General features: G+C 46.8%; 1 protein-coding gene across 3 annotated transcripts in view; it reads right to left on the bottom strand.

Annotated features, from left to right (window-relative positions):
- Positions 1–16,912, bottom strand: part of FLVCR2 (FLVCR choline and putative heme transporter 2) — a 36,541-nt gene that overhangs the window by 10,780 nt on the left and 8,849 nt on the right. For all 3 annotated transcript variants that reach the window (XM_065686076.1, XM_065686075.1, XM_065686077.1), the window contains exons 2-5: positions 13,064–13,205; positions 11,670–11,810; positions 7,301–7,368; positions 6,439–6,542 (exon numbers count right to left, since the gene is read on the bottom strand). In XM_065686076.1, coding sequence (XP_065542148.1) covers positions 6,439–6,542; positions 7,301–7,368; positions 11,670–11,810; positions 13,064–13,205 — 455 coding nt within the window. The remainder of the gene's footprint in view (positions 1–6,438; positions 6,543–7,300; positions 7,369–11,669; positions 11,811–13,063; positions 13,206–16,912) is intronic.

A 16,912-nucleotide genomic window follows, 5' to 3' on the forward strand; every position in this document is an offset into this window, starting at 1 on the left:
TTTAGGCACCCTCTGTACTGTAACCAGTTGGACACATTTACTTTTAAGTAGGAGCTAAGGGGGATTGAGTACTCCCAAGCAGGAGAGCAAAGGGAAGTGGTGACAACACTGCTCCACTGTTATAGGCCTGTATTTTTCATCACTGTCCAAAACACCTTTCATTGCTGCTCCTTTCTGTGTTTAAACTGCCTACAGCTCTTGGAGAGGTGACGTGCAAGCCAAGTTGCTCTCACAGCCTCACCCTCAAGCGAGGGAAGTGTTTAGCGGGGATAGTGCTAGTTCCACAGCCAGTGGCAGCTGAGACACAAGCTTTCATCTCTGGGCAGAGGGGACAAAAAGATCCTGTGCCCCAAAAGCATGCCAGGTAGGTCCTGGGAAAAGCCAGATCCTGGAAACTGCCAGACCTGCAGCCTGCCCACGCAGAGGAGTGTCAGTGGGCTTGGTATTGAGAGACACATAGAATCATAGAATCATAGAATGGTTAGGGTTGGAAAGGACCTCAAGATCATCTAGTTCCAACCCCCCTGCCATGGACAGGGTCAACTCTCACTAAACCATCCAACACAAGGCTTCATCCAACCTGGCCTTGAACACTGCCAGGGATGGAGCACTCACAACCCCCCTGGGCAACCGATTCCAGTGCCTCACCACCCTAACAGGAAAGAACTTCCTCCTTATTTCCAATCTAAACTTCTCCTGTTTAAGTTTTAACCCATTACCCCTTGTCCTGTCACTACAGTCCCTGACAAAGAGTCCCTCCCCAGCATCCCTATAGGCCCCCTTCAGGTACTGGAAGGCTGCTATGAGGTCTCCACGCAGCCTTCTCTTCTCCAGGCTGAACAGCCCCAACTTCCTCAGCCTGTCTTCATACGGGAGGTGCTCCAGTCCCCTAATCATCCTCGTGGCCCTCCTCTGGACTTGTTCCAGCAGTTCCATGTCCTTTTTATGTTGAGGACACCAGAACTGCACACAATACTCCAGGTGAGGTCTCACAAGAGCAGAGTAGAGGGGCAGGATCACCTCCTTCGACCTGCTGGTCACACTCCTTTTGATGCAGCCCAGGATACGGTTGACATGCAGCAGCCCAGGCCAGCTTTACCGGAACTGAAACATTAGCAATTGTCATTCCTGATTAGACACCAAGGAAACTCTTCCTCCATCCACAAAACAAAGCTTTTCAGTACAGGAGGTAGCAAGCAGCCCTTCACAGTACATAGGTTTGGAAAGGAAGGAAAGGTAAATCCTTTACCTGAATTAAGTTCCACCAGGATCTTGAAAGCAGAACAGTTACCAGAGTTGACAAAACTTTTTGGCCATTGTCTTTTAGGAAGAAGTTAAATGCATAACCACAAGCTACTTGTGTACCCTCTACCAAATTTTCATCTTAAACCATTAAAGAATGTGTTTGGTATCAGGTCCTAGAATTTTACTAAAGAAACTAAACCTCAACCTATTTTCACTTTTTTTTTCTTTTTTAATGCAAATGACTGCTGTCAAAATACAAACCCAAACAAGCATATTGTGTAAGAAAGTATTTCAGTACACTGTATTGCTACAGATAAAACCAGAATGTTCCAGCTAAATTTCTGTCCTCCCTCACTGCTGCAATGACTGAAGTCAGTGGAGCTCATGCTCATGTGTCAATTCTTATCCAAATAGAGGCTTGAGAAGCAAATTTCAGACTTCCAACTATTGACTCATACTTACAAAGATTCACCAGACACATTTAATGTACTGAAAAGCTATACACATTTTGCTGTGACAAGTAATTGTGTTTTGTGTCAAAGGGGTAGGCAAATTCCTTAATCACCAATGCTGTATCATTTCTAGGATATGTTTTTTCCAGGGCTTTCATGGAGGAAAAAGTCACTAGTGAAGCCAGCATAAGGGGGCCACTTACTTCTGCTATAACCCATTATAGAGAGCTTCTACATGGCTGGCAAACAGTCTGGAGGCTGCAGAAGGAGAAGAGCTGAAAGACTAACAGAGGAGTTAGAAAGCAGCCCCAGAAAGTGAAACAGAAGTGCATAAAAGCCTTTTTCTGATCAATACAGGTTCCTCAGATGTCTCCCATGAATTGTTGCTCCTCCCATCCCCTGACAAGCAGCCACAGAATAACAGTAATGACAAGGAAAGGGGCTCAAGGCTGGAACTACAGTTCCCTGGATTGCATGGACCAAGTCTGAACTGCGTGCTCCTCCCATAAACAGGAGTCTCCAAATACATGGCAGTCAGTGCTACAATACAGTGCAAGCCTCCAAGAGGTGGCTGTGGCCCTAAGAAGCTTAGCCTCTGCCAGCAGGGACACCTGGAAAATATTTTTTTTTTATCCCTACAGCCAGTTTTTGTCTCAGTGCAGAACTCTTAGGATAGCCCCACAAAATCTCACACAGGTTTCCTAGGCTTATGGTTCAAGTATTCCAACTAGTTTGTATCTGATTCAGTCTGTCCTGACAGTTGCTAACAGTTGCACTTTGCTCCTCATCTCCAGCTAAAGGTGATGAACGAGTTAGTGACCAGATGTGGTCAGGACTTTGTTTCACATTGATGCTATGTCATTAGTCAAGCTGCAAGAAAGAAGTTCCCAGAACATGCAGCCCCCCAAATAAGAACTAGAATAGGCAGGCTCACAGAAGCAGGCAGCTGCTGAAGGTGTTCTCCATTGGAACTGCAGAACTAAATGGGAAACAAAATGGAGATAACTGTTTGACCTTGGCATGGGTACTTTATCTACCACACGTTAGCTAGCTCAAAGAGACTACAACCTTTCCTCACTGACCTCCATGAATCATTAGGCTCCAGTATGACAAAATGAATCAACAGACCCTTATGAAAGAGCAAGGGCACGTGCTTGAGTTGTATGAAAATCATGCACCAGGAAGCATCCTGAAACCATGCACTGAGTGTCTGCCTGCTCACCACAGTCCCTAACTGGGACTTGAGCAGACAGCCCTGAATGCAACTCCTGCTGCAGGAAACAGTCTCAAGCACACAAGCAGACTTCTGCTAAACCAGACTTTAGCAAGACCCAGCTCCCCTGTGCTTAACACTGATGACAAAAAAAGATTTAGTGTCCAGTACCCCAAGCAAGGCTCAAAGGTTTCGAAAAGGGTTTAATTGAGACACAGGTAGACACTGACGTGTAGGGAAACAAAGAAAACCCTGGGAAAGACACCAGCAAGTGGCCTTTATCACCATGTTCTAGAGGACAAGAATGCTCTGTGGACCCTAGGGGCATGGAAGAATGCCCAGTTCTCCTTGATAAGCCTCTTATCATAGCCATAAATCTTATGGCAGAGATAAAAACACCAGTGAGGAGAAGCAGATTCCTGGCATTCTGGCTTTAGCAACCTGTTCCCATGATGGCCCTACAGGGACTGATAATTGTAATTCTCTGGAAGAGGTACCACCTGTCTCCCTACAGGCTGAGGAGTGCAGTGAGTGCAGACTGGAAGTTAATGCTGGATCATCTTAAGACAACTGGGGTTAACCTACCTCATTGCCCTGGGATTTGCAAAGAAAGCCCAGTGCACAGATGTGGAAGATGTGGAAGCAGTGCTACAAAAGCACCAGCTGCCAAGTCTCTGCGGGAGAGCCAGACAGACATCCAAAAAGGAGCTGATACCCTCATCACTTTGGTGAACCTTAAAGCTGCCCTGACATTTATCTGCCCTCCCAACCACATTCTCTTCCCTTCTGTAGAGACAGAGTGCTCACACAGTGAGAAATGAGACCTTGGGGAAAAAAAACAGGCAGGGCCAGCACCAGCTGGGACTGAAATCGAGAGCCCAACTCCTGCTGTTCAGCCAGCTTCAGAGGAAGCCTAAACTCCGTGTGTATATTGGTGTTTCGCACACCAGGTAATAATCCTGCTTTTGGGACAAGTAGTGGGCATGGCCCAGCCCAGCAGCATCTCACAAGGTCACTTGGATAAGAAAAGCCAAAGGGACAGGACCAGACTCACAGGGGACTGAAGATGCAAAAACACTAAAGGCAAGCAACATCTAAAGCAACAAGTGAACAAGGGGCAGGAGGCAGGCCGCAGCCACATGCCACAGCTTTAACGGCTTACTGGGATGTTGTGTGCAGCTCCAGAGTGGTCTCCTGTACAGACTGGGATGACAGACAGCCTCCACAGGCTTTGCCATGATCACACTCCAGCTTGCGCAAGACTCTAAACAAAGGCCTTGTCCCTGTACTTCCAGGAAGATCTCGCTGCTAAAGACACTGAAGTTAAATGTTGGAGAAGGGAAGAATTAGAGAGGGCTGGTTGGGTTTTCACCACCCCCTCATCCTTCAGTATTCAGTTTCTGTTGCTTTCTTCTTGTATGAAGGTCACAAAAAGAGGATAGACTTGGTAAATCCTCTTTTGAGAGAAAGGCATATGTGCTACACAAGGACTGACCTGGAAAAGGGCTCCAATAAGATGATCCAAATTGCAAGCCAGGCTAGGCTGAGAAAGCACCTTTGAGTAGAAGAGACCCAAGTGCCCCCCATTCTCCAATATCCAAGACTTTCCTCCCACCCCAAATTTTGACACACTTTGGGCCTGTACAGACCTAAGTTTAAAAAACCACTTGTGGTCCTTCGCCTAATCAATACAGAGAGATGAATATTTCTGACATCCTGATTTACACAGATGCAATGATGACAGCAGAGTGTGCTGCCTGGAACCTGCTGGACCCGAGGCCATGTGGACACTGCCCCTGAAAGCAAAGCATGGCCAAAGAGATGTGCTGCTTACTCCAGTCCCCAAACCCCTGATTCTAAGCCAGACTCCCCTACAGATACCAATAAACCAGCAGTCTCCAAGTGTCATAACTCTCTCTCTCCTCTAGGACACAAACCTGAAGGATGTACATGAAACCTCATTTAACTGGATGTCAAAATGCATTCTTTTGAAGAGGTGGTTGTTTCCAAGAAGTCATCCCACCAGAGGCAGCCCCAGTTCCGGGACTGCTTTCTCATCACAGCATAACTCACGTTTCTGTATGGGCCAAATCTGTGCCTGCTAATTCCAAAAATAAGAATAGCACAGGGACTTGCGTGCCAAATAAAAGCAAGAATGCAAGGCCATTTGGTGCCTGAGCATGACAGATGGGGAAAGCCTGACTTAGCATAGCCTTACCCTTTCAAGGAACTGCTGATGGGACAGTAAAGATCAAACACGCATGTAGAGCACTGTAATTCTTTCTCTCACTAACCTCCCCCTGCTTCCCTCAATCACAGCTGGATCCCATTCATTTGCTTCTCCCTCTCTCCACACTGACTAAAAAAAGGACTTGGTATCTTTCCTTCCTGATTTTCATGTGCTTACCATTTAGTTCCTGACACTATCTGAGCAGCAGAGGGAAGGGGGAGGGTACCTACCTAGAACATCTGGCATCTTGACAGTTTAATTTTTAAATAGACTTTTAAATGGGGCTAAATAAAGACTCTGTAGCACTCAAAAATTTTGCTAGTTCCACATAAATCCACTTTGTGGGCTGAAATGGAGAAAAAAATTCTTAGCTGTGTTTTTCCTCACCTAAGGCTAAATCTATCCCCAGATAATCCCTGGAGACTGCAGGGTAATTTCCATAACCCTATTTTTCTGCACTCTCAGTCAGCTGTGCCTACCTATATGGTCCCTTCCAAGCAAGCAAGCATGGTCTTGTTTTCCTAGCCTAAGATACCAGGTAGGATAACAGCAGTGGGACTCCCCCAGGAGAAAAGCTGCTGCAAGGAAAAGAACTCCAAAATTGCCTTCAGATCATCACCAGTGAAGTCCAGTTAAAAGATTATAGCACAAAGAGAGCAGAGAACTGTAAGACTATTTACATAGACCCCAACATAAGCCAGGAAAGGCACTGTCCATCCCCTGGGAGACCCTATAGAGGTCTGTCAGTGAGATCTCAGTTCCTCAGGACTGGGAGCTCCAAGACACCCAAAGATTATTAATTCTCTCTTCACAAATGGCAGGGTATGCTGGCCAGATCTGCCTTCCCAAACCACCAAGCAGCAAACCCAGAATCATCCACCTGCTACCCCAATATTCCTTATGCCTGCCCTAAATTCAGCAACGCGCCCTCACACAATGCCTCTGGGCACTGGATTCAATGTGCCTTTCACTAAGCCGGACAAAGATTCACAGAAGCTGGATTGTAAGGGCTGAGAAATGGTCTGGTACAGTCTTGATTCTGCTTGTGCCAAGAACTCTCTCATCCCTGACAAAGAGGCTACTGGGCCATCTCATCCTCTCCCTATGCCTCCCTAGGGACCACTACTGCAGGTGCAGGCTAACACACAGCTTTAAACTTCACTTTAAACTAACTGGATTTTGAAACCAGCATTTTTTTCCTACAAACCCTCCCTAGACTGCTGACTTGCAGCTGCACAGGGTTGCTCCTTGCACAGTGTGGGGAAACAGCACAGTCATTAGGCAAACAAGGAACTTACTTGTAGGTTTTGGTTCTGTCCAACCAGACACCGGAGATCAGAGCCCCAGCCATACCCGACAGTATAATGGTGAGTCCAATCCTGCCAGCATTCACCTCCTCCCTCTGTGGCAAGACATACAACACACTCACACAAATGCAGGAGCGAAGCCATAGCCAACAAGGAGCAAAATACAGAGAACTCAGGAAGAGACACCAACGTTGGTGTCCATACATGACTTCTGCTGGTAACACACTAACCAGAATTAGCCTTTGCAAGAATACTTTGGAGCCCACTGTGAGCCAATGCAATGCTCTATTCTGGCCCATGAAGAAAAGTGGTTTGGCACTTTCTCTGAGCCAGGCCAGAAAAAGAGGTGAGCACTGGCCAGTGTGAACAAATACTCTCAGAGGAGTCAGCATAAACCCTATGACGCTTGCTATGTGGTGTTAGGACTTGGGCCAGATCAACCAGGAACCACTATAAGACAGTACAGAAAGGAGCTCTCTGGCATGCAGCCCCTGCAGTAAACTTTATTTAGCTACTGAGGCACCCCACCCTTCTGCCACCAGAGCACAAGTGTGGGCAGCCCCTGGTACAGATATCCCGGTAGAAATCACTGTAAGAACAGGGTGGAGGCAATTGCTGGAAGACTTTCTTAGACAAAAATGCTGTCATTTAGAGTGTAAAGGAGCTGTCTTTGATAGGGCTCGCCAGCTTTTGCACAGGGTGGTGTCGAGAACTAAAGGAACTAATGCTCTCTTGCCAGCCAGCCAACTTGTGCCAGAGCCAGTCAAAAGTGCTGTGGCATTGCATTTCTCACAGACTATCCTTCAACAGCTAGTGCAAGCATCAGAGGGTCATGAGGGTTGGATACACTTACTGGGTAGTGATGGATCACCATGCGGTTCAGCAGAGTGGACAGGGCGTAGAAGCAACCTGCATTCAGACCTGAGAGGGGGATAAAAATGCAGCACATTCAGAACCTGCCACTCTCCTGCTGGGTAGCAAAAGGGTAGAAATTCAGGGAGAGATATCTCTGGGAGCAGTGATCTATAACAAGGCTGCTGACTCTCAGGAGAGCCAGCCAGACTGGCCAGGCACAGGTTACTGAAAGAAAAGCAGACAGACCAAAGACAGCCAGATCTCAGCATGCACGAGGAAGCACCCTGCAGTTTCAGGATGGTTCTTACCTCGGTAGCTAGAGGAAGGGCTGTGCATATTACTGGTACTGAGAGGGTCTTGAAAGTCCTTCATAGGGTCTCAACTCTCCCTCATACCCAGATCCATCTTTAGCATTGGAGTTTTCTCCTCCCCCCAGTCAAGGTAAAATACTAGAAAAGCACCTGCCTCAGCATTACATCTTTAGTAAGGACCTGGGATTCAATTAACACCAGTGCCATTGACCTGTGTGGTTTCCTCCAAGATAAGAGCCTGATAGCACTCTCCCTGCTGAGAGCCAGTAAAAATCCTCTCCAAGCAGAGAAACACCAGAAGGCAAATAAGAGCGGAGCCAATGGTGAAGCACAGACAGCACTTCCCCCAGGCACATGGTGGGGGTGTCTGCATGGGAAAAGTGTTGCATTTTAAAAGGTATCACTGAAGCCTGAAAAAAACCCCAACTGTGAAAGTAATTGTCTTTCTGAAAGGGAAGTCAGATTAACTGTTACAGGCATCAGCCACCTGGTGAAGGTTTCTCAGTATCACCCAAGGTGAGAATGGAAACCGCTGGGTTGATACTGGTCAAGCCACACTTAGACACTCTGCTCCAGCTTGCATGCAACTCTGGTTAAGTTAAATGTCTTCCCAAAGAGCACAGAACCCAAGAGTTTTGCTCACAGTACAAGAGCATGCACAGAGATGTCAGAGCAGCAGTACTGCAATGGCCACACTCTCACCTTGGACGATACTGAGAAATCCTCCCCAGGTGGATGAGGTCTGTAATAGTCAACACAACTTTCTTCTCAGAAAGTCATTTACATTTGCAGTTAGTTTCTCTTCAAGGTTTAGCGATCCTGATGGGGGAGGGATGGGGACACAGATTTCACTACTGCAGCTCACACATCTATAGGCTCCATAAGGAGGCATGGGTTTAAAAACTCTGGCACAGATGCCCAAAATCCTGACAGAGCAGATACATGTCAAGTTCCCACTTCCTACTTTTCCTTTTTCAGCCTCAGCTAAAATGAAAAACATCACAATATAAAATACAGAAGTGCAGTCTAGCAGGCAGAGCTTTGAAAAAGGGAACAATATCCTGAGCTTCCCAGGTCCCTGAAGACCTCCAGCTCCCCTGACCCTAAAGTACTTGGTAATCTGTGCCTAGCCCATCTTCCACTGGGACACTGGATACCCATTGCCCTACACAGCTCATGAAGTACTGTGAGGAGCCACAAGATTGGCAACTAGAGGGGACATCACACTTCCTTCACATGCCCTCTCTGACAAGATTAAGTAGAACTCACTCCACAGCTTTATGGCACAGAGAACAGATGATGAATCTTATGCACGGGATCCCAAATAAGTCAATTTCCTGTGACAACACTCCCTGCTCTAAAAGCAGGTATCAGGAGATTACAGGATAGGCTAGTAAACCGAGTGATAGGCTCTTTGGGTGAGAGGAATCCATCCAATCCTTTCCAAGAGTTACTCAGAAGGGCTGGAAATTCCAGCAGGGCCAGCAGTCAGAGAAAGGGAGATCTTGCAGCAAGGAGGCGCCCTCCAGCCTCAAAAGCTGGCTCTTTGCAATACTGGGCTGTGGCAAAACAGCCCACAAGAGCTTAATTCGACTTCATCCTTCCTCTGCCTCTGGAGCACATTGCTCACTGGGAGACACCACAAACTGCAATGCCAGGACACGGAAGTGTGGCAGATCAGCACCATCCCTACTACTACCCACTACTCCTTCACTTCAAAGCTGGACATAAACAGTTCATTTACCAGTCATTTGTGTTACCTCTACTTCTCACCCAGCCAAGAGAACAGTAGGCTTGTGGGGACAGCCAGATGCTGCTCTGGTAGCTGATGCTGTCAGTACGGCATCTTCACAGCAGCTCTGTGAGGCATGGGATACCCAAGAGAAAGAAGGGACCCTGCTCACAGGCTGGGCAGAAAGTAATGTAGAGTTGGCACCAACACTTGGCACCAGAGTCAGGCAAAATATTCTAAGAATCAAGACAATGTACTGAATTTGCATTCTGAGGGCTGGCAAAAGTCGTAGGTATTCCACATGTCACAGTTGCTCAGTGAAGTTTCTCTGTAAATTGCATCTGCTTGACTGCCCATAAAACAGGCAGCAGTTGTTTCCAGTGGGGTAGTGCCCATTTGACCAGTCTTTCCCACCCATTTCCTGCCTACCGCCTCCCAGGAGCAACATGCTTTCCAATGCAGAGCCCAACCCAATAAAGTCATAGTTTGTTAATACCCATTCCGGTTTATGTCTCAGCTTTATGGAAGCAACATCTGCAGCCTTTTGGAAAAGCCTGTCTGAGGGCTTTCCTGAAAAACAGCTCACTAGCACTAACATAGCCACAGTGCCACCAATGCTTCCAGTGCTGCAAGTCCTACCCCGGGAAAGGGGTTGGCAGCTGCTGGTAACATCAAGACCTTAGAGATCTGCAGACCTGTTCTGAACTGGTATCGTGTAAGGGCTCCCATTCTTTCTACGGCCAGGGAAGATGAACAAGAAGCAGGTTTCCCTGTCTCCCCCCCGACACCCACTATGCGAATACAAAAGGCTGCAGCTATCTGTGTTAGCTAAGAAGGGTGACTCTTGCACTCCTGTGGCTGCAGATGTCTTACATCTTGGCCAACATAACTTTTGACTTGAGTAGGAAAAACTGTCCCCACTTTCAAGCCAGACTAATTAAAAATAGTTTCACTGCACAGTTCCCTCTCTGAGTAACAGTCACCGTCTCAAGTCAAGCTAGAGATCGACGTGAGGCTGATTACAGAGGAACAGAATAAAGGCACAGACCAACAGAGACTGAATTAGAAGCCACTGGACTGCCTTTCCACATCTTTTTAACAGCCAGAAGGGAATTATCTCAGGGAGGTCAGATTCTAAACATACTCTTCACACCAGAAGCCCTCCTCTCTCCTCATTTACATCTACTAGAACAAGTGATTTCCCCTTTTCTTTTATCTAAAGGGTGTGAACCGAGCAGATGACACAATCCAATTTTCAGATAGTCTGCCGGACAGTTTTTCTTATCTCTGCTTTCTGAGAGGACCTACTATGAAACAAAATAAAACAAACAAAAAGCCAAACCAGCAACTGCAATGCAAACCAGTAGAGCTTAAGGGTGATTCAAGAGGGGCATAGAAAAGGGAGCAGAGAATTCAACAGCTCTGAAGACCATTAGCACCCTCAGCAGGTACAAAGCCACAATCTCATTCACTCCAACCTGGCTACTCACCCCCCAGGTTCTTTAGGCACAAATGGTGGCAGAGCAGCAGAACTTCCAGCACTAATTAACTTTCCCCCTGAGGAGCTTCCATAGCAAGCTGGTAGTAAGTGAAGACAGAACTCCCTGCAGACTAGCTGGCTACAGTATACCCTACTATGCAGCCAGGTATAGACCACAATGACCTTTTCTACTAAAGAGAAAAATACTTTTCAGTGTGACAATTCAGCATCTGGAACAGATTCAACACGTCACACTGCCCTCAAAGAAACAGACCAAGACTGCTGAAGAGAAGCACCCAGCAAAGCCAGTATGCACAGACAGATGGCAAAAGATGACATTCTCCAAAATTCTTCCTTCCATTTGCTTCACATGAGGAATGCCATGGAAGCTGATGCAGTGTGCACTTGTACATACTCCATGTGACCTCCACTGGGATGCCTGGCAGCCATAACCTTGCCTTGGGAAATTACCTTCACTCAGTGCTGTGACTTGCCCCTGCTTACACATAAGCTCTATACATTTCTTAGGTAAGCAACTAAGATTAGTTCATTGCAAGTAACTAACAACAACAGGATAGAGAAATCCCCCGAACAGAAAACAGTCAAAGACCAGGAAAACACTAGGGGAAGTATATTGTCATGCGTGTGCTTGCCTTGCTTTTGTTATTCTCCAGGCATTTGCTTGTAATCGCTACTGGAGATTACTGTGCTAGAAGGACTTCTGGTCCTTATGCATCCCTAAAACAACCCAGGCCATGTACTGCCCCAACAGATCATGGCGAGGGAGGGAGAAGCTAAGCATGTCTAGCAGCGACAACTGCACAGAACAAAGGCCAGACCTTACCGTAAGTGACCATAAGTAGCACAAAGTTGGCATTGCGAAACAGACGGAGGATTGACTGCATGTAGGAATACTCCTCTGTCGGTCTTGACTGGATCAAGGCCTGAGCTCGGCTTGGAGGGTGCAGAGGCTTCTCCTTGAAGACTGAAACCAGACACAAAGGACACATGTTTGTAGCAGCATAATCAGGGAGCCTGAGCACCCACTGTGGGTGTAGACATTCGAGGTATGGCAGAGGAGCTAGTAAAACCAAGTGTACAAAACACACCATCATCATTAAGCTTTGATCTCCATACACGAATTTATCCAGCAGTAGCAGAGAACAGGGTCTTTCAAATAGTAACGCCTGCCACTGGGAAAACACCTTGTCTTCAAGTAGCTTTTTGTGTAGGCAATGCCTGGCAGCAACAAAAGAGTTCTCAGAACTAATGATGCCTTTGTCTCTAGGAGGGTGGCCAGCCAGCAGCTAGTGTTGCATGGAGTTACAAAAGCATAAGTGAAATGGGAAAAGCAGCTGGCAAAGGTGGCCTGGTGCCCCGCAGTGCCCAGTGCCTGCAGAGCAATGACCTATGCCAGGTTTTATTTCAGGCCTGGCACTCCTTAGGCTGGCCAAGCTATCTGCTGTCCGTAACTAGGAATAAAGTAGCATCCAGAAATCCCAGTCATGGGTCATACTGCTGTACCAGGTGCTAGACAGCCATTTCTGTACCTTGCCTTTTCCTTACCCCAGATTCTTTCAAGCCTACACCTGATTCAGTCACCAGGCAATAGGAACAAGCTGGCAGGAAAAGCCTAAAACAGCCCAAAACATGGATTTTATCAGACAAGTTCTGCTCTCCAGTGAGTGTGCCAGTCTTTCATGCCAAAGTTTTGGCTTCCATGTCACATGTTAAGCAGGGGAGTTGCACCTCTGGTGTCCTGATACTGCTCTTAAAGACTCCTTCTCTCCACTCACAACTGGTTATGTTTTTTCTCCTGGGAACAGCTTGCTCCAGTGATAACATATAATCTGACTCTTCCTCCCTTCCCTTTGGAGGTAGTTAGGTCCAAGACACAAACCCAAGTCCCAGCACCCTGTTTGCAGGCAAGATGATCTGTGAACCTTAGAAGATTTCTGTTAGCTTTCAAAGGACTTAACATGTGCCAGGGTTTTATTATGCAGGCAAAGGATAAATTTAACAATTTGGCAGGTGCTCCCAGCACTTCTGGTACTCCCTTCTACATGCGCTGCTCATCTAGGGCTTGAAGCGGCAAGATATGGTATTGTACAACCCCGCCAGCTGTGCGCTAGGACACATCCCAAGATGACCTCCCCAGCCCATTTCCTAGCACACAGGCCCCTCACACACAGGCTGATCTTCTCAGTCCCACCTAGTTTCATTATGCCACCTCCTTACCTATGACGACTAGGATGAATAGGGCTGTTGCTACACCTGCAGTCATGAAGAACATGATGCTGATGTGGTAGGCCAGCTTCTCTGCATCATCCACATTGGGAACCAGAACTGGAGGGACCAGAAAGCCCACAGCGATGCCGAGCTGAGCAGGAGAGGGGACAAAGAGAGGTGTGACATGGAACCACAACACTGCCACCACCCCACAGCTCAGCCCCCTGATGCCTACTAAGGGCTCAACTGAGCCTAATCCGATTTCACAAACAAGGTGAAAATCTTCTTTAGCATCCAAGAGTTAATAGATAAAAGCCAGCTACCCATTGCAATCAGGCCATGAGAGGTCCCCCCACTGCACTCACAGCTCTCAGGATATTCAAGGCAAGGTTTTACAATAGAATTGAACAGAATGACTACCCACCCCTATCGAAGTAGAGGTCTTGCTACCCTGTCCTCCCATCCACACATGTTCCTGTCCGCACACACATCCTACTCCTTATCTTGCACCTGCTTCTGGTGCTGGCCTGATGACCTGGGAATCCAATTTTGCTCATTAAAAATGGCAGAAAACAAGACCGTCAAAGCACACCACAATTATTTGCTGTGTTAATGAGTTGAACCAAATTATTTTCCAGTGAGAGAAGCGCAGAACAGAAACTTGCCTACTCCTAATGAGTGAGATACTCATCTGGCACAAACACTTTATGACAGTTTCCTAATGAGCCCCCTCCCTAGACAAGGCTCAGGCTATGACCACTAGAAGAACCCAGAAAAACAAGGTTGAGAGCAAAGGAAGTGTTGATGGCATGTACCCTAAACATCGAGGCTGCGTGATGGGGCTTGGCAACTGTCCCTGGATAAAATGCTTGGTTCCAAAGGGCTCCAAGAAGACACCCTGCAGCTCTAGCCTCTCCTGTGCAGAGCCACAAGGTGCAGCTGAGGGGCTCCTGCAGTGACAGCGCACACTTTAGTGAGGACATTAGAGTTTTTAACTCCACAACTATTTTTCCAGGACAGTGACAAGGAGCTGGAGCAGCACAGACTGCCACACCAGTAACTGCAACTGCAACTGACAGTGGCACAGCTCTTCAGTGGCACCCTCAAAGAGGAGAGGGAGGAAATAGTCACTTTGGTGCTTAGGAGCACACTCCTCACAAAAGCGGAGTCAAAGTGCACTCAGTACACTCCTGAGTACTCTAAACACAAGAGGTGCCTATAAATGCCACTTTCTCCCCTTTGTGTTGCAGGGTTTGTGGCTGAGCTCCAATCACTGGTTCCCAAGTGTATTTACCTGTTCCCCTGGCCCTTCCCAGCACCTGCAGCCCTCTCAGACGTCAGAGAAAGAGCCACACTAGAGCTCAGCTCTTGCTTGCTCCCAAGGCTCTGCACACTCACCCATTTAGGGCAAAAGCAGTTTTTTGTTTTGGCAACACCCTCATTTTTGCTATTTCCCAATTTAAGCCTATATTGGCTGTTGTGGACAATGACAAGGCACACACAGGATCCTCCAGTAGATGAAAGGACTGAGAAAGCACCCAAGAGAGAGATGCCAAGTGGCCATGCAGCTGTTCTCATACTTGCTTGAAAGAGATTTCCAATCTCTTTTGCAGGTTGTACCATTTGCCTGGAGACAGGAAAGCACCAACAGTACCAGAACAGCGCTAACTGAACCAATGCAGACCAACAGCGTAAAAAAAATCCCACCCACAGTGGTTATTCAGCTACAGCAATACAGCCTTTATAGAGCCACTGCCCTCATCACAGTAAGAGTGGAGGTAGAAGGTATGCAAAACATAGACATGAGGATATAGTCAAATTAAGCCCATTGAATTTACTGTTTCTTTATAGGAAACATTAGATCAATAGGAATCAGCACCACCATGACCTGTTGTCCCTGTACAATGGACTGTTTATGCCTCACTAACAACTGAACAGCAGCAAGACAGCACCACTAGCCAACTGCTGCTACAGAAGGATTCTGCAGTGCTCCCTGTATTAACAGTCCCCGGAAAGGGTCTACTACTGCACAGGTATGGAAAGCAAGGACTAAAAGAGGCAAGGACTATCCCATCCATAAACTACATCCAAACATGTCAGCATACAGAGCAGAATGACTCAGGAGCCCCTTAACCCAGGCATGAGCTCAGACATACTGCTGCATTCTAGCAAAAACTCCTTGTGCTTTCTGCGTGCTTCCTCTGACGTACCTCCATGTTTCTGGGATGCCGATGGAATCATTTTGGAAGACCCACTCACTGTCCAGGATCAAGACCACAGAACAAATACATTTCAGGTGCCATATCTGGTAGCAGTAATAAAATCAGCCTGTGCTGTTCAGCCCCAGAAAACTCTCCACAAACTCCCTCCTCCTCTACCCAGCTGGTGGCTTTCTGAGGCAGGAAGAACACTTGTTTCAGTCAGAGCTATCTGCTAGACGCAGGCACCCTATTTAGCTTACAAACAAGTAACTTTCAACCACATCTGGCCAAGTTTGTCTTGTGTCAAGCTGCCCTGCACTTGGACCTGGCATAGCCTGGGTCAGGATCAGCAACAGGCATCTGTGCCAAGTTCATTTTTGGTGCTGGGTCATTACGGGCAGCCAGTTGGAAGAGTCACCAGTCGATTATAGATGTGCCCCATAGGTTCAGGACATTGTCAGGAATGAAAACATTCAGGGTTGGCCCCAGCAACCATAGTAACAGAGGTTACATTTTATGTTTCAGAACAACCAGCATCTTTAATTCTATGAAGATGAGGCCCCTTGACTTGACTAAAACTGAACATTTCCTGCAGGGTGCTCATAGACCCTGGATTATTCATACTGTTTTTAGCAATAAGTTAACCTCTCAAAACCACGATGAATATTATATGGCCTTACCTTTCACAAGGAAATTTTTAGCCTGGTTCACAGCAGGCCAGTGTCCACATCACCGTCAGCCCCACAGCCAACACTGTAACTGGTTCACCAGAAAATTTAAGGATGCCTTCACAAAGGACAAATAACTTTTCTCCCTTCTCCACACCTCTCATGTCTGGGCTGGGAAGATAAAGCAATGTAAAACCAAGGATGGTTCTGCAACAATCTGTGCTACCCTTCTTACAGAGATCATTGGTCATTAGGGTTCACAGTGCAGGCCCTCTCACCAGCATACAAATTAGCATCTCCAACCTTTGTACAGGCAGAAAGCCTCCAAGACCTGTACAGATAGGATCCAGTTACCCAAACTTGACAGAGCACACAGCATCCCCACTCCCAAAGCACAGACCATTTTCCTGATCTCTGTGAATCTCTTCTCACAAGCCAAGCTGGGACTTTATTTTAAGGCAGCTTTAAAGTAATTTTTAAACTGAATACCAGGGAAATCAACAACTACAGCAGAGCACACTGGTCAGATGACTTATTATTTAAAGGCTGATAAAGCATAGCAGGAATGTATTTCCTACCTGAATTTTTGTCAGGGGCCAGTCCCAATAACATCGTATGCAAGATTCAAGTGTATACAAGAACAGGCAGCAAAACCAAGAGCAAGTGGCTAGTAAGATGGTATAAATGTACCAAAAGTTTTGAAATGGAAAATGGGATGTCTAATTTAAATTTAGCTGTTTGTATACTAACAGTCTGCTGAAGGAAGATAATCAGTGCAGTATCAGCATAAAAACTGTAAATGCATGATCAGTGGAGGAGTGGGTCTTCACCTTAAAGAAAACTAAGAGTCAGCAACAAGAATACAAAAGCCCTGTAAAATTCCATAAGTAAGCACAAATATTGACAGAGAAGGCCACCAAACCCAGAAGATCAATTAAAGTGTTAAAAAACAGAAAGAGATGTGGCAAGGGCAGAAAAAATACAACAGT

Source organism: Lathamus discolor, chromosome 6, assembly GCF_037157495.1.
Source record: "Lathamus discolor isolate bLatDis1 chromosome 6, bLatDis1.hap1, whole genome shotgun sequence".
Classification (NCBI taxonomy): domain Eukaryota; kingdom Metazoa; phylum Chordata; class Aves; order Psittaciformes; family Psittacidae; genus Lathamus; species Lathamus discolor.